The following is a 22,777-nucleotide window of genomic DNA, read 5'->3' on the forward strand; positions in this document are numbered from 1 at the left end:
ACACTTGTCACTGTCAATTAGCTATGACTGTGGTCCATCAATTCATTTCAGGTCTTGACAACTCTTAGTAAGTCCGCAAGTCTCCATTTGTTCTTTGCTACAATTTCATGAGCCTCTGCTAAAAACTTTAAAGGTTGAGCCTGTTATATCCATTTGCTTTCTCTCATCCCACAAATGTCTGTTTCTCAGTGAAACAAAGCATATGTCCCACGAACCAGCCACTGGAGCATCCATCAGACAGTGTGCTGTGCTAATGCGCTCTTGTGTTGCTCATGATGCTGGAAGGTTTCCCAAGAACCATTTCCGAGGTTGATCACATCTTCATTTTCCTTCCCATGCCTTTCCTCCCAAAGCCATTCATATGTCTGGCAGAAAGATCTTGAGCTATTAAACTGAAACTGAAGACAAAATTTATTTCACAAGAGTGTCTGGGGCATGGTGTTCATGTTTCTGCTCGCAGTAAATACACAGGTAACCACAGCTGCCTTTTTGCATGGTTATTTATATACAAAAATGCATGTTTTTATGAATGGCATTAGTTCAGGTTTTTTTTGTTTTGTCTATGCATGGTTGAGGACTTATGCATTTGTGTGGTGGGAGGTGTATTTGGAGAATACATACTTGTCTGGATACCCAATTTATATGGCTTCTGTTGTCCATGGTTTGTTATAGTCCTTAAAAGCACTAGCCATTTGTTTACAGCCTGTGCTGGTGTGCCCCAGTCCTGCCCAGCTCAGTGAGTTTAAGAGCTCAGGCCAGCCAACTTCCACAGCCACTCCTATCAATACTTTAGAAGTTACAGAAATAAAAACTCTTACTCACTTTAGAAGGTGAATTACGGAGCATACTGCTACTGAGCTGTGTGGAGGCCCCTCAGCCCTTCCACATGGTTGCGGCTTGCTTCCCACTGCCCCCAGGTCCCCAGTCCTGCCCTCAGCCATGTCCTCCCTGGTCACAGACCAGGGTGCCCAGACTCAGGCAGGTGCCACACGGGACACCCTCCGCTCACGTGTGTGCCCCAACCCTGACGATGATGACATCTTTTTTCCATCACTTACTAGGCCTCCCTTAATTATTAAGAAAAATATTCCATCACAAGTCAGAATGTTTGTAGATGGTGATATATAATACTCATCATAGGTTTTGAATACCCAGACTCCTTGGAAATCCCACTGACAAGTTATAGGAAGGAAACAGGACAGCATCTTGCTAATAGGCACATTTGGGATCCTCCCTGCAGGAGCCCTGCCTTCCTCACACTCCTCTTCAAAGCAAAGGCAACAGAGCGTGGCAGTTCAGTCGAAAGACAGTGAATATACTACAGACCAGTGGATTTTAAATCAATTAAATATTAAACGTTTATAACAACAACAATGATAATAATGATAAAGCAACCACTGGGCTATTCTCTCCAGTTTGAAATTATGTTAATTGACAAATTATCTAACAATCTATTAGCCTATTAAATTCTGTCATTTGCAGCAGGCGTCCTAGTTCTTTCTTTAAACTGGGGGCATCCTATTGCACGTTTAAATCAAAGCTCGTTCTCTGCTGATCCCTTGATCCTTTCTGACACCTTGGAGTTAAGGCATTATTTTTGACCCTGCGCCAACTGATTTGAACTGCACCAGGAAAGAATTGTGGTTCTTTTACCTGGAAGATAAATCCCCTAATAAGCAGATATAGCAGTCCTTGAAGCCCTACATTTACCACTTGCCTCAGGCAAAGTTAGAAAAAAAAAAAAGGAGCTTTAAAAGCATTATTGTTAATTAAAGAGAGCAAGGAACTGGAAGTATACAGACCTTCATGACTGCTACCCTGTATATCCTGAAACAGCTAGCTATAAGTAAGTTAGCAAACAACATAACTGAAGCCAGGCATTACATTTTGCCTGATTTTTAAAACAAGTGTGGCTCCCAGAGTTTAATTTTACAGTAATAAAATTCTGGGTCTCCACCTCCTTTTTTAGCTACTAAGTTTGCACATCTGTAGGATGGGGTGAGGGATTTGATAGTCTCAGTGAAATGTGCTACTGGAGAGAGAGGCTATCATCTAAAAAATTTTAAAAACCGCATGCGTTTTTTCTGTGCCACTCCACCATGGTATGTGATGGCTCCATCAGCCTATTCAGCACTTTTTCTTCAGAGTTAGAAGAAAAAGAGCTGGCCGGGGAGTATCTCATGCAGTCTCTAGCAAGCACTTTCCTATTTCAGTGCCCTGTAACCCATGTCCTGACTGAGGACAGAACAGGGGGATGAGCTGGGCACTGGAGCAGCATTGGGCTCAGCCAGGTCTGGCAGGGTGGACTCTCCTACATGTTGGTCCTTGTTACACCAGCACTTCTTCGGGTACAGTTGGCACCAGAGTTTCCCCAGTGAAAAGTTTTAAATATGGGAAGCAGGAGGTAGCACTTATTCTTCCCAAAGGTTCCCTCACCAACTTAGACATAGCAAGCAACCCCTTCAACAGAGAAAAGGAGTCATTTCTGGGTGTGATGGCTGCACTGCTAAGCAGTGTGAAAAAACAAGCGTGGGCTGATGCCTGCTTTTAAAACACTTGGGTGGATTCTTGAGCCTCCTTCCAGAGCATCCACAACTTCCTTTTGCACAGGTCTACACACAAACACAGAGACACACACAGAGGGAACTCTCTGGAGTCTAATTTACCTTAGAAAGCTCTTGGACTGTGTCACCTCTACTAGGGTTAGTTGTAAGGAATGGGATTTTCATTTTCACTTGTCTTCATTTCTCTGAAGGGCCCTTCATACCAACGTTTCCACAGTGCAAAGAGGCTGTCAGTGCTGGCACTGCACCCACTTTGAGGTGCATTTATGCTTTCAGGATATTATAAAAGTGTCTTAATATAAATGAGAATTTGGGCTGTCTCTGCTTCTGACAACACTTAGACTCCAAAGCTATGATCTCAGCCTCTGCATTAGATTAAATACAGTACTGTGTTTGCCTTTTGGGCTTTACAAGCCTTCTGCTGTTAATTCCAGTAGATGTGGGAATACGGCAGGGATATGTTGAAAACCTGGACAGCTTTCTTATATGGGGAATACTAATGTCTTTGGGAACATTTCAGACTTTTAAGGATATAAATTAATCATGCACCAGACTGTTCTCATCTCCTGTCTCCCTGTGGAGCTGGCTCTTTTGCCATTGGGGCTGATCATACAGGGCAAGAAGCACATTTTGGTGTGTCTGCATGGGACCTACCACAGTGGTGGCTATACCACTTACAGTGCAGTATGCAGACTCCCTCTAATGCCACAGCGCAGACAACAGCTGATGGACCAGGAGATGTCCAGGGTTAGAAATGGGGAGGACCCTGCATGGAGCAATGGCCCTGGCAAGTGGGGAGGGGTGACAAAACTGACAGCAAAGAAACCATGGGCAAAGGCTTGCTACAGGGAAGGATCTCTGCCATGGAGCGGCATTCAGTCCTACAGGCCTTGCCTGAATTTGGCTGGTCTATATAAGAAGGTGTGTGTCTCACCCTGCTCGCCCTCGCTGATATGGCCCTGTCACTCGCAGCTATGGTGGGGTCAGTGAATGCTCTGATTCCTCCATACAAGCCCATTCACTCCTTTAATTAACACTGACTTTCCCATTGGTTCCAGCTGATACAGTGATTATACCATGCTCTGCACTCTGATAAAAGGACAGCAGCCTGTTGAATCACTATCTCAAATAGACCAGGACCTGAAAGTGTTTTTTTCCCAAATCATATTTTTGTGCTGCAAGCTGCAGTATAATCACAGCATGAGGAATCAAATGCTTTTACATGTGAGAAGCAGGGAAGAAACTGGCCAGCCCAGCAGCAGGTGTTTTCCTGCTATTCAGAGCTTGCAGACCCCAGGAGATATTACTCTGGCTAAAAAAGGTGTGCCTGCTCCAAGGTGCAAGACTCTTTAAAGCCCAATGAGGATACTGTCCCCTTCCCACTGCACCTTTTCCCATCCCAGTGGGTTCACTCACCCCACAGGGCCACTGACAAGCTGCTCCCTACAAGAGGCATGGGGGTTTTCTAACTTACAGAGGCCATGCTTTCTTACCACACAGGAGCTGCACATTGCTAGGAGATGGATATTTTCTTGTCTCTCGAGGACCATTCATTCACAGGAGTTGAGGTTTCTTGCAGTTCTTCTACAGGGAGAATATCCAGGGAGGTCATGGGAGTAGCTACTGTCCCTGGACACTGAGGTAGGACATATTGGTAGGCAGTAGGACACTTTCCAGCTTCTCGTCTTCCAGGAAGCTTGTGTCAAAGAGGAACCCTAGGCTCTGTCTAGTCCCTGTCTTTTTAATTTAACTCTTGATCTAATCGGGGTCTTTTTTAGAATGTATTTTTCTAAATTTTTATTGCTTACAAACTAAAATTCTGAAAATTTCTACAAAGATGCAGACAGGAAAAAAAATGGGAGAAACCGACTGTGAGAGTTTAGGTTTCTAGAAGCCAGATGGAAAAATATAAGCGCATGGTTCTCCCAAGATTCACACATGTGCCACATGGTATAGTACAGTATGTGCTATATATTTAACACTGAGCAACATTTGGGCAATATTTTTATATTGATGGCATGGCAATCTGTAAATGTAAAGGAGAAGTATATGTAACAGTGTGTAAGCTTTTGAAAGTGCACTTTAGGCGAAATACCAACATGCCAAATGACCACTTCCCTTACGGAAATACCCTACAGAGACAATGGGCTGGGACAAGGTGCCAAATAGGGTAGACCCTGGCAAAGCTGCAGTTACACATGAATCAATTTAACACCTCCAGTAAACATTTATAAACAGAGAAATTATTCCCACATGGGGGTTGATTTACCATCATCTTTCACTAATATCTCCCCCTGCCCCTTCACCTGCCTGTCCCCATCCTCTTTTTTTTTGACAGGAGAAAAAAAAAGAGAAGTTGAGGTGTGCTTATTTATGTATTTATTCTCAGTTGCTTCCACCTCAGCCCCTGCTGCTGAACAGCTGCTTGGAGGCCTGCTTCTCCCTTCAGGGTTTACTGATCTCCCAGATGAATAATCTGCCCCTTCACCTCCCCAGCAGCTGGCGCCCAGCCGATGTGCAGGCAGGATGCTGACAGCTATTGGGAAAACATTTGGCATGCAGGCAGCTGCCAGAAAGCAAAAGTCACTCTGAGCAGACCAGGGTGGGGAGCATCTCAGAGACTAAACTACTCCCTGGCCCTTTTCGCATTTACAGTAATTCTTTCCAATAACAAATGTGCTGCCAGGGCCTAGAGCACTCAATAATTAGTTAATCCTGGATTGAATGCAAGAAAGATTAAAGACTGTTGTAGATTGTTTCAGTCTTGATCATCTTTTTTTTTTCCCCAAATCCAGCCTTAATGTGTCTCCTTTCTACATGGGTTTTTACTCAGGCTTCTTCCAGGAAGCAACAAACAGAGAAGTGAAGGGCCAAGTCCTGCTGCACCTACGCTAATCCGATCAAGGCGGATCTTCATTAACAACCTGATATTGGGACAGAGTGCAGCCTCAACAACCTCGTGGGTGGCAACAAGTTGGAGGGTGGGGAGAGATAGATATGCCAGAGGGCAGAGCTGCCATTCAGAGGGACCTTAACAACTGGGGAAATGAGCCAACAGGAACTTAATGGAGCTCAGTAAGGACAACCACAAAGTCTTGTGGTGAGGGAGGAATAACCCCTGTACTCCTGGGGGGTAGCTGGAGAGAAAATAGCTCTGCACAAAAGGACATGGATGTCCTGTGTGCCCTTTCAGGGAAGAAGCCCAAGGGCTCACTGGTCGGTATTAGCAAGTGTGTAGCTAACGAGACACTATTCACATCTGGAGTACTGTGTCCAGCTGTGAGCTCCCCAGTACAAAAAAGGCATTGGCAAACTAGAACAAGTTGAGTGAAAGGCGATCAAGCTCATTGAACTGCACCAAAGACATCCAAGGAGAGACTGAGAGATGGCTTTGTTCAGTCTGTAAGAGGAGGTTGAGGGGGATCCACCTGCAGCCATTAGGCAGCTAAGAGGAGGGTGTAGAGAAAATGAAGCCAGATTCTTCTCAAGGGTTTACAGTGAAAGTAAAAGAAACAGTCACAAGCTGCAGCAGGTGAAATTCCCATTAGACACAAATTTTTAAAAAACTTCTACAGTGAGGGTGGTCAAATACTGGAACAAGTGCCCATAGAGGCTAGCGGATCTTCATCTTTGGGAGTACTCAAAATTTGTCTGGACAAGACCCTGATCAACCTAATGTCACTTTAAAGTTAGCCCTGCAATGAGCAGTGTGTTGGACAAGATGATCTCCAGAGATCCTTTCTGACCTAAATTACTCTATGACTTTATTCTGTGGTGTTGGAAAGTATTTGGATCACCTTCTATAAAAGCTTTGGGTCACAAGCATTTTGAAGGTAAGCTGCTGTTGGCAGGTGTAGTTGTTACTACTTTGAGACATCAACTGGGTACACATGATTTTCCTTGCCAAAGTTGATCAGTTTACAAATAAAATACAGGGCAGACTTTGGAGATTGCCACAATACAGTTTGAAGAGTGTATGGCATGTGGGTTTATGGCTCATTGACCATTGGTCTGTTGCTGAGAAACAAACCAGAGCATCTTCCAGGATGTCCTCATCTGCAGGTACTAGTCCCACTGCAACCATGACTCCTGGTTCCTACTGCTTTTGCTACACTAATCTCCCTCACACCCTGTGTTTTTTCCCCAGCCATTCTCTATTACAGTGTCCCAAAAGACCCCCTGCTCCTCTCCTCCAGCCTGGTAAAGCGAGGCTGTTCTTTATTCTGTGTTGCTTTCTGTTTCTCTAAAACCAGCTCTGCATTACCTTATTTATATAAGTCACCACATTCATTCTTTCTCTGAATAACTTCAGCAGGGTTTACTTCTTTCTGTGGAAAATATGACATGAGATTTTGACTGAAATGAGATTTCTTTCTTAGCAAATTTCCCATTTTACCATGACATCCAACATAATTAAATCTAACGTCATGATAGTTGAAAATGTCATAGATTTCTTATTACTTTTCAATAATGTAATAACAATACTGTTAACACCCAAGTAAAGTACAAAAAGAGCTTGTTCCTATTTGTAAATGCCATTTTCTATTACCTATCAGACACTTGAGGCACTGCATAGTTGGAGGGATTATTGCACTTCTCAGGTAGTTGCAGCCACTTACGACTTGGACTTTTGCCTCAGAATCTTGCCTGAAAGCTCCATTAATTGCCAGTAATGCAAAGCTTGTTGTATCATATTGCTTAATTATGCACTTTTCTTCCTCTCTGTGTCATGCCAAGCAGATAGGAAAGGCTGTGGAAGAGAACTTAGTCAAAATGTGTTGACCACTGGGAAGTGTCAGAAAACTGAGTAAAGCCTCCTTAAATAATGGAGGGTAGACAGAACCTGAAGGGAGGATGTGCTGCTTCAGTGTCCAGGGAAGATCTTTGTCTATTGACAGGAAGAGCAAAGTGTCTTGTAAGACTGGCACTCTTTAAGAAAGACAGCATGAGAGCCCATCCTTCTCCCACAACACAGGCAAAAAGCTCCCTAAACTCATCATGGTGCTAAAGTGTAAAGCAGGTCTACCCTTTGGCTGCAGGTGATTATTCACAGTGAGAGGTGGAAGAGATCATTAAAAGGTATTTTGACAACATAACCTATTCTTGTGTGTTCTTTCTTCGTGCTCATGAAGGTCTTGGTGCTTCAGTGAGAAAAGCTGAAGGACCCGGAAGCAAGACAGAGTTATGTCTAGATGCAGAAATAAGAAATAGGAAATCTCTTTAAGGCATTGAACCTCACAGCAGAATTTGTTGTTGTCATTTTCTCTGTCCCATTCACAGTGGCTGAGGACCTGATTTCTGCAGAGAAATGTTATCAATGATCTTCTCAGAGCTGATTTTCTTGTCATAATTGGAGAAGTTAGACACATGTTCACCAGAATAGCTACTGCTGCTCCTGAGATGTTTCACTTCCATATTTAACATCAGGAATCTCTTAAATTGTTTTTTATTCCCTCAATTCTGACAAAACTATTTCCAAAACAGCTAATGCTGTCACAGATTTAAGGGTAAATGGGTCCAACTTAAGAAATTATATTCTGCAGTCAGATCTCTTCCTATTAGGTATTTTGGATCCAGGCTTTATACTTAAGTTTGTCTCTAAAGTATAGTTTTACCACTAAGAAAGAAAGAGACTGCTAAAATGCATTGGAACAAGTTGAAAAAGAGTTAGTTAAATGCAAATAAGCATCCTGCACTGCAGCACCAGAGTCCAGGCTCAGGTCTGGCAGTGGTAGCATCTTCCTAGCCAGACACTCGTCATCACCCAGGGGTGATTGACTCTGGTAATCACTGACCAATCTCAGTTGCCAGGAGAAGAGGTAGGCTGAGCAGCTGCCATGTGCCTTGGCCAGCCTCTGGAACAAGGAGGCAACTACTGCAAAGTGAGAAAGAGCCACAGGGGTCTGTGGGGGGCTGCTTCGCTCTGGGGGTGGCTGGTTTGGTCATGTACCAGTCAGAGCACTGAAAGACTCATGCTGTGTGTGGCAGAGGCCATTGCCTGAGGCAAGATGAGCTGAAAGGAAAGCACCTTTTCCTTCCAGAGGAAACTGAAATCTCACCAGCTATTTCAATCTGCAAATGAAGCTTTTCCAGTCTCCTGGAGTGGTTTTTTTTTTTAAACAAAGGATTCTTGTACCTCTACACCACTCTGGGAACGTGTTACATGCATTTTAGTGGCCTTTATTTTGCCAGGAAGTGCTAGGAGCCAAACTCCAAATGAGAACTGAGCTTTTGGAGTCTGAGAAAGGACTTCTGTAAAAGGGTTGTGGCCAAAGATGGGCTCCAGCTTTCTCCTGGAAGCTTCATCCATCTGGCTATCGTGCTAAGGAAGATTCACATCTTCAGGCAGTGTCCTGGTTTTGTGGGTATAAAATTTCTAGAATCACTTTTCTGTTACATTTTGTTCCAGTTTGTGGCCAGCCATGGTATGGCGATCAAGGCCATTAGCAGTGAAAGCCAGGGCAGCTGACTCAGGCTGGCCCACAGGTGTATTGTGTGACATTAGCATCACGTTCACTATAAAAGGGAAAGCTTGGGGGTGATCTAGGGCTTTTTACTCTGCTCTCTTCTACCTCCTTCTTCTCTCTTCTCAACAGTTCCTATCTGTGGAGAGACTTGCCACCAATCTATGGGCTAAGCATAATTTTGTGTCTTTTGTATTAGTATTCATACTGGTTCTCTTATTTTATTAAATCTGTTTAAATTTCAACCCACGAGTCTCCCTCCTTTTCCCAATTCCCCTTCTCAGCTGGGGAGGGGTCTTGGGTGATAGAACAACTGGTTATTTTTTAGCCCTGGGCACAGACTAAAAGAAGACAGGCAGGTATCTGCCTTGCAGAGCAGGGCTTATTAGCGACATGTTTTAAATCTGTCGTTTGCTTTTAATGCCATTTACCTATCCCATCTCCCTGTCCATTAGATGTTTGAATGGGCTCTCTTGTATTCTTTCTATGACCAAACCCATTCCCATGACCTGTCTTTAGCAGGGGTCTAGATGCAGTTTTATTCAAGACCACTCGTGGTCATCTAAGCACTGGCCGGACAGATCTAATGGAGAGGAAAGGTACGTGCTCCTGCCATTGCTCTCCTAGTCCTGCTGGACTCGGGTGCTTAGGACATCAGCACAGTAGGTGCTGATGACTTTGGCTCACCCAAATGTTTCGGCAACAGTATTTCAAATGTGGGATTTCTGCCTAACCTGTGTGTCTGCCAAGGATTTCAATTTTCTGTCATGGGAGATGTTATTGGGTTGGGTTGAACTAGCAAAAGAAAACAGTTACACTACTAGCTGTTCCAAATCCAAGGCTCGCTACGTTAGAGTAAGATTTATACTCTGAGAAAGAGTGGTAGCTTGCGAAAGTAATCTTCTACCAAAATAGTAAGAATGCTCGTGTGAAGCAATTAAGCTCTTTTCTCCCCAGTTCCCTGGTACCCTCAGTTATTCAGTTTTCACTCCACCACTCCTACCATGACTATTTATTTCCCTTTTGCTGCCTCCTATCCTTCCTAGCTCCTTGCCTCATGTTTTGCCACTGGTCTCTGTTTCTCCGTCACAAATATCTCGCAGACTCTGGGGCTTTCTAGCTGATGTTTATTCGCAGCTAGTCCCAGGCCCTGCACTCCTCTGCCTTGTTCTCAGTATCCATGGGAACATCCTCATTGTCCCATGGTTCAAAATAGGGATTCAGTGTCCACCTTCACTTTAGAGATTCCCTCCTCATCTGCTGCATGAGAGAGAGTGCCCTGTCTTCTTACAAGATGCAGAGTTTGAGAATAGGCTTTTCTGTGTTAATTCTGTATTCTTCTGTCCATCTTCTAAGTTGAAAAAAATCTTCCTTTGCCAGGATCTGAAAAGACAAGAGCTTTTTTTTCCTAAACTTTTGGCTGGCAGAAGTGAAGCCACTGAAGGCGGTCTCCCAGCTGCTTTGTGTCATCTCCCCTGGCTGGCCACATTCGTTTGCATGCTTCCTCCCTACCACATCCCCACCCTGGGGTGTTGGGGGAGATGTTCAAGGGTAAATGCCACTGTTTTCTCTGGGGAGAATGGAGCAACGGTCTGTACCATTACTGTGCAGCCCCAGAAAGTGCTGCTGCTTAAGTCAAGTCTGGGGAAAAGACTTGAGCCATAACAGGGACCATTTTCTTCTTCATGTGCTCAGAAAGCTGAATGAAGGAAGGATGTGCCTGAAGTTCCTGCCCCTCCAGGCACAACAACCATTTAGTAACTCAGTGCAGACATCGAGTCCTGGTCCTAGGGAGATGATTAATCCTTCCTGAGGACCTGTGCCTGCCTCTGGGGTACTCTCTACACAGCAAGGCCAACAGAATGGAGCAGCTCAAGCTTTTCAGGATTTGTATTCGCTTGCTGTTTCTCAGCAGGGGGTCACACCTTGCCTCACCCCCATTGACACTAGGGAGGTCCATAAATCAGCTGCACAGTGATAGTGCAGCCCTCCCGATGCTCATTATGCATCTCACGCTGGAGGAAAGCACCACCTTTGGTGCCAAGTACATTAGGGAACATGCCTGGGTTTAAAAATACTCCATGGGAGGGAATCACAACATTTCTAAAGCTTGGCCTCTTGCATCAGAAAAGCAGAGCATGCTCCTCGCTATGTCTCAGGCGATAACAAAAGTCCAAGGCCAACAAACAAAATGAACAACTTTAAAACAACAAAGCTGCGCTGGGTTTTGTATACAGTATTTGTTGCCACAATCTGGCCCAGAGTCAACATCTCAGATTTCCCTGCCAGAATGATGGAAATATAAATACGGGCTATAAACCCGAAGTATTTCCAGCTCATACATCCAAAGGATAGAAATTATAGTCTCTTAGAGAGGAAAATGTTCAAGGGTAGTGAGGTAATGGGACCTGGTTACACAGCTCATTTCTCTGAAAAACTTTAATACAGCATGGAAATTTTTCCAATGTCCTTGATGCAACCTCTGTTAAAGTATAAAATAATCCCCCGTTTCAGTGGAAAAGCCCCTTCCATGTCTCCGAGAATGAACTGCTGAGCTCCATTTTGGAAACAGTTTCCAGCTGCTGTTTCCAGAGTTTTCTGAATGGCTCCGAAGACACAGCATCAGCAAGGAATGAGATCTGGCTGTGGGAAAGATAATCTGTTGCCTGTTGGCTTACCTAGAAAGGGCCTCACTTTTTTGTGTGTTCGCTGAGAGCTGCTGCTGTTGAACCATAGGAGTCCCGACTCCAGACTTGCTAAATAATATTCTGGAAGTCCACACCATGAGTCACAGCACTGGATGAAGGGCTCTGCTCGTTTGATTAACTACATTACCATGCCTGCCCTTTATTTGTTGACTCATAGCCATAAGAGCCTGGGACGTGCTGTGTATGTAGAAAACTGATTAAAGGGGGAATGTATGTCAATGCATGGATGTGTACGATAGCTTTTGAAATCCCTTATGATCTTCCCACCCACTGGGCTTTGCTTCAATATTGAGTTCAATCATCAGGAAACAAACTTGCTCCCTCATCTGCGTCGCACATTGCAATGAGCTTGCCAAATATGGCCAAGCTTTTAGAAAGAAAAGAGAATCCCCCCACCAGTGAATTTATGACCCTTGGCTCCGCTTGTGGCTTGTTCCTGTGCATGCCTGAGTGACTTGAGAACTGCAGCAAATCTCTTTGGCCTGTTTCTACACTCTCATGCTTGCAGCTATGTTAGATGTTTCCTTTTTTTAATGACTAGGGGTTTTTGTTAGGTTTGTCACCTTCTAACGCAAGCAACCCATGACGAGAGGCACAAAGAAAAGCAACCTGCGTTAATGAAAAGAGGAAGGATGGAGAAGAAATAGGGAAGGCCAGAAGCGTTGCTGAGGGTTTGAAAGTAAAACATCACTCCCCACATCTCTTCCAGGTCCTTCAAGCCCGACTTTGTCCTGATCCGGCAGCATGCCTACAGCATGGCACTGGGAGAGGACTTCCGCAGCCTCATCATCGGCCTCCAGTACGGTGGTGTCCACACAGTCAACTCCCTCTACTCCATCTACAACTTCTGCAGCAAGCCGTGGGTGGTAAGTGATGATCCAGCTCTACTGCCTGCCAGCACTCAAAGTAGATACCTGGTACCAATAAAGCACCAAAATCAGTTTTCAGTCTGTTTCATAGGTATTTGTCTCTTTAGGTTAAAAACCACCATCTAAACAACCTTAGGAATCCAGCTGGGAATTCTTGGGGAAAAAAAACTTGCCAGCTCTGCTCCTTTATTAGCCTCTAGTAATATGAAGGTCTTATTTCCTCACCCTGAGTAAAACGTTTCACCTGTCCCAGCCTCTAATGTGTCACAAACAGCAAACAGTACAGTAACATCTAGATTTCTTGTAAGGCAGAGCAGATGAATAGTAATAGATTATTAATAGCAGATCAATAGAAGCAGGTATCTGTCCTGACCAAAACATGGTAAAATTACCTTAAAAGAAACATTAACATTCACTATTTTAGAGGGTATCTGAACTGCATTATTTCTAACATATTTTATTAGATGCACACTTCTTGTATCCAGGTGCTCAAGCCTGAGACTAAGGTTATCCATTTCTTGCAGAAGTGCAGCCTGCACTTGCTTTCTCTTTTCTTCCTACTTTTTCTGGGTAGTGCTTTGTTGTGAGGAAATTAGCTGAAAAGAAAGGCAAGAGAGGCAGAGGAGTGATTTCTTCAACAACTAGGTATAGGAAAAAAGGGGAACACAGAATGACAAAGACCTTGTGAAGAGGCAGAAGGAAAGGGGAAAGCATGTAGATTTTTTTCAGCAGTTCCAGAGGGAAATATAAAAGATTGTTATAAAGTCTTGGTTTATGGAACCTGACAGACTGCACCTTGGAAATACCTTGGGCTGAGTCAGCTCTTGGGGAGAGCAGGACAGTGTTTTGATATTTTGTACTGGGACTCCCCTTCACCTGTTCTTTAGATTTTGTCAAGTTCACCTGGAAATCTCAGAAAACCTTAAAAAAATATTATCTTTGACTTATCTCAGCCCCAAATCAAAGTTTGTAATAATACCCCAGACCTGTTTTATGACAGGCTCTAAGACCGCAGGAAGTTCAGGAGCAGGAAAGCCAGAGGAGCAAGGCTGGCCATCGTAGCACCTGCAGGAAGAAGTCAGATGCTGATACTATTTTGGAGTCCACAACTGGGTCTTCCAAGCAGTTTCATCCCAAAGTGTCCTTCCTGGTCACTGATGCTTCCAGAATGGAAATTTCTCTGCATTGTTCTAGGTCTTAAACAGGGAATTACAAGCTGTATGGATGTGACAAGGAGATGAGACTTTCTAATATGTCCTCCACAGAAAACTTTTAGATGTGTTTTTAGGAATTCCCCTTACTCATTGCACAAATATAGCTTGGGATGAAATGTAACATTTATAGCGAGTGGTAACTATCTTCCTCATTACCTAATTAAGTCATTTTTGTTGTTTTTTCCTTGGAATAAATAGCCTATTAGTCTTCAGTGTGTTGATTGATAGTTCGAATCCAGCTGAGGTCTGTAATGACTCAGACCCTTATTTCCATGACTATGCAGGGTTGAATTTAACTCACTTCTTACCAAAAAGGTATCAGTGTTATAGACATGGTCTTCTCACTTTTCACCCTTTTTATGACATCTGGGGGTTTTGTCGAGATCAAAAGCAGGGTCCTGTCTTTTCCAAAAGTGCTCTAGTGCAGTAATGAGAGTAGTGAGAAAAATCTCACTTTTCCATCACTGTATAGGTAGATGATGCACATTTGGCCTCAGTCCCCATTTGATTGACGAGGGTTGCTGGGAACGGAAAGGGAAGGAAGAGATGGAACAAGTACCAGGCTCAGTACAACACCTTTTCATTGTTTCCTCCAGTTGGTCTGACACACACGAGTGTGCTGACCCCAGTGACCAGACAAAAAACCTCTGCGTTTACACTGGCTTTTGCTGAGGAAGACAGTCGTGGTCTATTCCGTCTGATTTGGGGGTTGAGAAAGTCAGGGTTTAGTTGACATTTTTCATCTCATGCCCTGTAATTACGTTCATGATGGTGTGCAGGGGCCTCAAGATGTGATGGGCCTATTTTTAGGAATCTGAAATAAAAGGAAACAAACAAACTCAGCACATTGAAAAAAAAAAAAAAGAAAAAAAAAAAAGGCAGAGCTGGCAAGGCAGTGTGGGAGAAATTGGCTCTGCCAGTAATTCAGCTTTAGCTATTCTCGGTCCAGTTGTGCCATGCTTTCCTCATGGGGAATACAGCTGGCTCAGGCAACCTGCAACCTTCCCAGAGGAGTCAAGGAAACCACTTGTAAACACATAAAACAGGTTTGCAGAATGCCTCCTTTCCCTATTGCTCCCGCACACACATCACCCCCCAAACCAGTGATTGTAACGCACTAAGTAAGCTAAGAGCTCAGGTGGGATCTGAGCTGGTATTTGGCGCCACTGAAATTTTATCAGGTTGAAGCTCAGGTAGAGATTGCAGTGGGGCATTGGAGGGCAGAAAGCTTCGCTGGCAGCAGAATCAGAAAATTTTGATTTTGTAATAGCTGGGAAATAATAGATAGGGACAGACCACTTCAGTGCATGTTCCACTCTGATTGCAAAACAGGCATCTTGAAATAAGGGATCTGTTTAACAAAGGTTACTGGAAACTTTTTGGACCTAGAAAACAGCTGAGATACATGAAGAAATGAAATTAAATACCCCTGGGAAATGTGCTTTTTACTCTCCCTTTTTATTTTTTCCAAAAATGGTTCTATTCCATAGAAATGTTTATGATTTTGTGGAGGGGGATGGAAATGAGACTGGTTTTCCTTGACAATTTGCAACAATGTTTTTTCTCAGCAACTCTAATTACGATCAGCTGAGTTTGGGCTTGAGTTTACTCAAACATGCAGCCCCTTTTTTAATGACATTTGCCAGGTTTCCAGTACTGCAATACACAAATTTCTTCAAAGGTTAAAATTTGCATTAAACACAGGCACTGTTTGAAATAGGCATTTCTGAAAGAAAAACAGAATATACAGGGGGATCTCACACACAAAGAAACATCTAAGAAATCTAAGTTTTAAGATGATCCCAGAATTATCGAGAAATAATGCTACAAGCACCCTAAACACAATGCTTCAACCACTAATAATAATTTTTGCATTATAGAAGTTACAATATGAAATAGAGTGGGAACAACGCTCGGAGTAGTACTCATATTACATGCAGTTAATGTCTGTAATCACAAGACACCTTTTGCATCTGTAAGACTGTAGGAAACACAAAGTCTTGAAGACAGTCATCTACAGAGTACAAAAGACTCCCAGCCAAACTGGTATGGACTGTCATGGGATATAGGCTCCCTGATGACCTAGGCACTTTAAAAATAGGCAAAAGGCCTTGAGATTCTCTGAACGGATCTTTTTATTTCTCTGTAAAGACTCCCTGCAAGTAAGTCTGATGTCCAACCAGCCAGGCAAGGCATTTCACTTAAAACCTAGACTGTGCCACATTGCCTTGCCCCATGTCTTGCTCTGTGGTCAGGATGCAATCTCTTTAAAACCAGTGGAACCAAAGAAAGTAAGAACTGATACCAAAATGTGGAAGGGGCAGGTAAAGCTAGCTAAGCTGCTGATAGTAACATTCCTACCCATCTAAAATGCACTGGGAGGTGCTACTTGAGCCCTCCTATCAGGTATCTAAGAGGCTGCTGCACTGTGTAACATGGTTGTCTCTTTGCCAGTATCTTGTCCCTAACAATTGGAAAAAAAAAAAAAAAAAAACGGAAAAAAGGAGGGAATTGTCCCATGAGGGTCAATACCAAAGTCAGACCTTTTTGCAGGCTTGGCCCATTGAGGAGGCTCCCAGATGGCTCTCTCATCCGTCCATCTGAAACGCTTGTTATTTCAGCAATAGCCAAGAGCTGTTGCTTTAAAAGGAAGCCCAAGGAACAAGTCAGGATGCTGTCTGTCAGCTGCACAGTTCTTCCAGTTATTTTGTTTGAGCTGTTTTACTAGGATAAATGTACGTCACCTCAACATCACGACATCCATGGTTCGCCAGGGCTGCGTGCACATGCAGCAAGGGGCAGGTGCTGCTCTCAGCCAGGGTGCTTTTTCCTCCTCTCTCTGTCTCTGTCTCATTCTGTTTAAATGTTAAGCCCTGTTTGCTCACTTTGCTAGTCAAAACAGGGCTTTAGTTTTCTGTTCTAGGATGTACAGGGCTAGTGCAAGTAGTTGAGCAAGCTGTCCTCCTTCCCCAACATCAATACCTTCCTTGCCAACAACAATTATTCTACACGGGGAGTTTTTCTCTTATCTGCTGATGCATGTGAGGGGGTGTTGCTGTTAGTGATGGGATATGCCGCCTCTTGATGTTTTCTGGGTTTTCTTAAATGCCACATTTTGACCGATGAGATTAGGAAAAGGATTCTTTGCGTTTGTCTGCAAATCTGCTGGCAGCTGCCCCTTCAGCACGTGGCCTGGGTCTGGCACCCACCTTGCAGCCTAATTTTTTTGCACACTGGCTGCATTTTTTTTTTTTACACCCATACCACCCTTTAACTCCCAAAGGGGTATTTCTTCTCCACAACCAAGTGAAGTTTTAATTTCTTATACAGAAATGCTTTTGCTCAGACTAGCCCAGTGAGTGCGACAAGAGCCCTAATGTAGGTACTCAGCAGAAAACATTCCCAGTATCTCTCTCTTTACCTGCAATTTAACCTTGGGGTTGTGATTTGGTACAGCTACTGGCTTCAGCCATTGCTCAGAAGTGCTCAGAACATGTAAGATTAGGCAGCTGATGTTATTGGGAAGAAAGGGGATTTTCTTTCCCCTCCCTTGTTCCCTAGATGTCTTGTCTCCTTCCCTTAATCTGTGTGTTACCTTCCTAAGGTGACACAGGTGACACAAAGATCTCCTTCAAGATGAATGCATCCCTAGCTTTGATGGGGAGCTTGAAGGAACTTGTGTAAAGGACTTACAGTAAGACTTAGCCCAGATTGAAGGCCTTTATTAATTTAACTTGATTTTACCAAATTCCAGGGGGCTTGGAAACTGAATTCATTTTCTAAGTTACTTTGCAATTTGGACATCAATGGGGAATTCAGTCACATCTACCAGCTCAGCAAGAACCAAAATTCTTACCTGTGGAACAATCCCCAAGCATTTTATTCTCTTAATATCCATGAAAATAATCAAGCTACCTTATTCAGCTTTGGTCCCCCGCCTGCAAGGCTGCCAGTCTAACCACTTCACCAACAGCACTGCCAGTTCAGCATTGTCCATGATAACGGGGCTGTACCTCTTCAGAGAGAAAGCAGAATGGCTAGAGGCATGATTGTGAAGAACCTGAGTTGCTCCCGCGATCCAGAAGGTTTCTGATATATATATATATGAAAAAAAATCACCTCTTATTAAGTTGGTATACCAACCCTGCTTCGGCAACATTTTGTGTCATGGTTATTAAGTTTTTCTTTTATAGTTTTGAGGTTTTTTCCAGGTGATCAATGATAGATTGAACAGGGAGGTTGCAGACAATGTACAGAATAGTCTTCTCACTTCACAGATGGCCAAAGCAGAGCAAGAATTTGCTGTGCTATGCTTCTGCTGGGGTTTTGGAACCTGAACAGAAATCAAAACTCGGTCCTACCATGGGGAGCCTTGTGTCTGGCTGGGCACAACCCTGAATGATAAACAGTTTATAGGGGTGATGATAATGGTGAAGTTCATGCTGACAGGTTGAGACAATGGCAAATGTTTGCCCCTGTATATGAAATACCAGCACTGTTGCTTTCCCTGTTGATGTTACATACTGCTTTCTCTAGATACCATCCTCACAGGCTGGTGCCTCTCTCAGACCTCACTGGTAGATGGGACAGGGGTAGCAGATGGTATCCCCTTTCTCCTTCCATGCATGGGGCTATTGGGAGACCCTTGGTTCATAATAAATGTCAGTTATGATTGACGGTGGGCTCATGCTTCCTCGGTTTAATGCTCAAACCATGTAGGACAGGCAATTCATCTAGTTATCTCTGTCCCTTAGCAATTCTCCTCCCCTTCAGCAGGATGGGTAAATGTGCCTTGCTTTGATTTGGCTGTGGGGCAGAGATCCAAGGGAAAGCGTTGATTTATTTTGTCTCTGCTGAGGAGTGGTGGCACTGATTTCCTGCGTGGTCACCCCTCAGAGCCCTGTCCTCTACCAAGAAGGGCCCCCCACCCTCTCCCCAGTCACATTTGGAAAGCAAAGCCTGTTCATAGCAGATCTGTAACTAAACCCAAACTGATTCCCTTCTGGCTCTTGAACCCCTTCTCTCCTCTCTTAGTCCAAGGTTCGTGTATACAGGCTGGCCTGGCCCTGGGTAAATACAGCAACTTCATGTTTTCTTGCTGCGCTCAGGTCAAGAAAGCAAAGTGGGAAAGGCATAATAACATGTTTCTCTCACCTCCTTCACCAGTACCAGAACATTTTTGCAAGCACTTACCTGTTACACAATAAGCCACTGACATTCACTGTTTCTGTTTTTTGTTCCCCCTCCCTCACCCCAAGTTCTCTCAGCTCATTAAAATCTTCAACTCACTGGGTCCTGAGAAGTTCCCCCTCGTGGAGCAAACATTCTTCCCAAGCCATAAGCAGATGGTGAGTACCTTTGCTTTCTTATGATGCCAGCATGGATTGGGGGAGAAGCAACAAATGTGAGTTGGGCATGAGAGATGGAGGTGGGAATGCTGCAAAGAGTCTCAATTTACTTTCAGAGAATTACTAGCTAAAAAGCAATATGCAAAAAGCACTGCTCAGGACCTCCATCCTTTCTTGCCCAGCCCTCCCCCTGGTCATGTACAGACCCTGAAAAAGTGAACAATGAGAACAGGCTCAAAGCAAAAACTCATTGTAAAATCTAGTCAACAAAAGCTCATCCCTTAGAGCAAAGAATCACTTTATTCAGATAAAGTGGATTTTTTGCCCTCCTGGAATTGTTTAAAAATATGTTGACAATTTGGGACATGGGCCATAAGAGATGTTTGTTTCACAACATTAGTTTGCCCGGTCTGTCACGTGGTTGCCATCCATGAAACATTTACCAGCCTGACTAGGTACTCAAAGTAAATTGGAGTTCTTGAAAAAGAGTTTGTTTCAGCTTGTAATGTTTCCTTTGCACGGTGGTTCTGGGATCTAGTCTTCCTGTCAACAACTAAACACTTAGTGCCCTGTGTAGCTACTGGGCACCGTACCAAACTCTTAGAGCACCTTCCAAAGAGATCTGTGTAGGTGCTTTTAGTCCTGGAGAACATGGCAAAGCGAGTGGCTTTGTTTAAAACCGTTCATGTCTCTTGTTTTACCTGGGTTAAAAGGATGACCAATCCTTCATGAATTTTTGCTCCCAACTTACATCCATGAATTAGTGGCTTTTCTTACCTGGCTGAGGCTTTGATTAGACCCTGTGTGAACCACGACCCACAGTGTGAGCCACTGGCTGTCTGAGCTTATTTCTGACATTTGATTGTGAACTCGAGCAGCATTGGCAGCCTGAAGATTAGAGTGGTTGAGATGTCAAACTAGGGCTCAAAAACATTCAAACCCCTCTTTTCTCACACACTTGTTGCAACACTGTGGGCCAACCACAATGCAGAATACATCGTAGGTACCTGATGGTGGATACAGGCACCTCGTGGGAACATCGAAATTCAAAAGGAAGCCACATGTAGATTCTTGTGAAAAACCCCACCAGTGCTCGCTAGGTACCTGAATTACCTTGAAATCCCGGTCCTTCATCTCTCTGTTCCAATACTCTGTTCTCTACCTGTGCTGTGTGGATAACAGCACTTCCATACTTCAAAGGCACGTCATGAAGGTAAGTACAGTCATAAGTGCTGTGAAGCACTCACGTAACACAGTGGTAAGAGTTGTATTATCATTTAAGACAGCATAAAGAAATGGATGGTCCTTAAACACTATGTGACAGTTTGTTGCAGACTTTTAAGACAAATGAGTTGATAAATCCGGTTGCATTTAATTCCTGCTGATTATAAAGAGGGTTTTGTGACATATATAATGCTTCAGGACAGTTGTGGCTTTGTCTGACCATTACTTCAGGAATGGTGTTTTTGGAAGACTTGATTAAGGTTTTCATTGCAAATACGTTAGCCAGCACTTTAGCATTATTTTCCTGTACAGAAATCTAATTCTTGATTCCTCGGCATGTAAATGCATGTTACCAGCACAGTAGTTTGGCTTAGTAGAGGACTGATCTTAAATTTCACATATTTGTCACCTTTATAATTGATCACCTACTTGGAGATGCTATTGCTTGCTTCCAAAAGAATACAGGAACCTTTTTAAATGTAGATCATCTCATCTGAACACAAACACTATTGCTGATATGCAAGCTTGAATAATCTGGTTTAAATCAGTCACTTTCCAAACAGAAGCAATGATCCACCTGGGCAAATTCAGGCCAGCCCCTTCCAGGTGGGGGGGTCTGCCTCACACAATGAATCTCCGTAACTTCTCAAGATCTTTTCTGGGTGCATCTTCACAGTATCCTGGTCTGTGAGAGGCTGAGAGGGCAAGTGCTTAAGCCAAGCAGGCTCCGCTGCAGTCATCATTCCACCAAATACCCACGAAAGTTGCTTGCCCACTGTGCATCAGCTTCTCCATGTGTCAGATAGGAATATAATGATCCCCCTTTCCCACTCTTTTTCTTCCCTTTCCTGGAGGCATTTTCAAGCTGTACCAGTTCGCACTTGTAAAATACGCTGTGCTCCTTTGATGGCTGACCCCCAGGGAGTGTTTATAACTAGTGTTATGGTTTTACCTCTTTGCAATGTGATATACTTTAAGCAATGAAGTTCTCACATAAGAGATCCTCAGCCTTCTATGTCCAAAACTTTCCAAAGTTTACTTTCTAAACCTTTGGATGAAACATAGAACAGACTTAAATATCTGTTTCATTCTGTCATCCATATAGAGAATAGAGATCTTCCTAAAGTAAAAGCGACATAAAGGACATGTCTAAGAGTAGGCCGTTTTGTGAGCATTTTAATTTAGTTGAAAACGCTGTCTCTGAAGCTTCCTTCTCATGACAACAGAGCATTTTTAATCAGCCTTAAGCAGTAAACCTAAAGAGAGGGCATGAGGCTGAGACATTTCACAGCCCAAAAGATCCGAAAGATTAATCTCTCTTCCCTTTGCCATGGGCATGTACCTTTCAACTCTCCCCTCAGTGATCAGTTCACTGGAAATAAGAGCAATCTGGCAACTGTTCTTGTAAGGCGCTACCTGGCAGCCATAATGAATGCCTTGCTCTGTAGTGACCCCCTATGGCCAGTTAACAAGTGGGATACATTAACTTCAAAAGGGATTTTTTGCCTTTCCTGGGCTTACAACCCCATTACCAACTCTTAGAGAGATCAACCTCTTAAAAAGAGGGAGGGATTGCTGGAGGGATGTCTTTGCCAAAGAGCAAGAATTGCCAGAGGTGGAATATCTGCTTTAGGCCCAATAAAATGGTATCAAGAAAAGGAAGGAAATTAATAGATCCACTTGCAAATCCATTTGTGTGCATTTGAAGTGGACAGAAACTAATATAAGTGAAGCAGAGACAGAATGTCTGTGATAGAAATAAAACCACTTTACTGTTTAGAATAAAAGGACACTATAAAAAGTGAACATTATGCAACATTACCTTAAAAGACAATATACATTCACTGAATATAAAATTTATAAATAACATGGAGGAAAACTGTAAACAGTGCTAGAAAATTTAGCAACAAATACATTCCTTCTGGAGATTTTTCACACGGGTTTGGTTCCCTCCCCAAGTTTCCATGACTATCAGGAACAGCAGAGTGGCTCTATGAAGGAAGGACAGTGTCAGAGAGAAGGAGAAGCCAGTACAGGCAAAGCAGCAGCAAATGTTTAGTGGATTTTTAAGATTTTTTCTCAAGACTGGTAGCCCCAAAAGACACTTATTCTAAAAAAAGACAAAGAAACCCTGCAGTTCCCTAAATTTTGTTCTGCCCTTCTAGGCTATAAAATACATTATAAGTGAGATACACTTTCAGAGACATCTGAAAGAATGTCTCTGAAAGGCATTGAAGTAAAAGGCCATGAAGGCCTTTACTTTAAACAGTCTTTACCATAAAAAAACCACAACAGCATGTTTCCCATCACCCTGAGGCAGCATTTCGCTCTGGCCAAGTATGAATGGGATACGGTGATATATTTAGGTTTTAGAATAGTCCTACAC

The 22,777-nt window shown here is 43.4% G+C and overlaps 1 protein-coding gene across 3 annotated transcripts in view; it reads left to right on the plus strand.

Annotated features, from left to right (window-relative positions):
• The window catches only part of SYN3 (synapsin III), a 184,690-nt gene that overhangs the window by 26,675 nt on the left and 135,238 nt on the right, over nucleotides 1-22,777 (plus strand). For 2 of the 3 annotated variants that reach the window (XM_068400852.1, XM_068400850.1), the window contains exons 4-5: nucleotides 12,446-12,602; nucleotides 19,078-19,167. In XM_068400852.1, coding sequence (XP_068256953.1) covers nucleotides 12,446-12,602; nucleotides 19,078-19,167 — 247 coding nt within the window. Of the gene's footprint in view, nucleotides 1-3,823; nucleotides 3,827-12,445; nucleotides 12,603-19,077; nucleotides 19,168-22,777 lie in introns of all 3 variants that reach the window. The other variant, XM_068400851.1, reaches the window with a different exon arrangement.

This window comes from Nyctibius grandis, chromosome 5 (genome assembly GCF_013368605.1).
Source record: "Nyctibius grandis isolate bNycGra1 chromosome 5, bNycGra1.pri, whole genome shotgun sequence".
Lineage (NCBI taxonomy): Eukaryota > Metazoa > Chordata > Aves > Nyctibiiformes > Nyctibiidae > Nyctibius > Nyctibius grandis.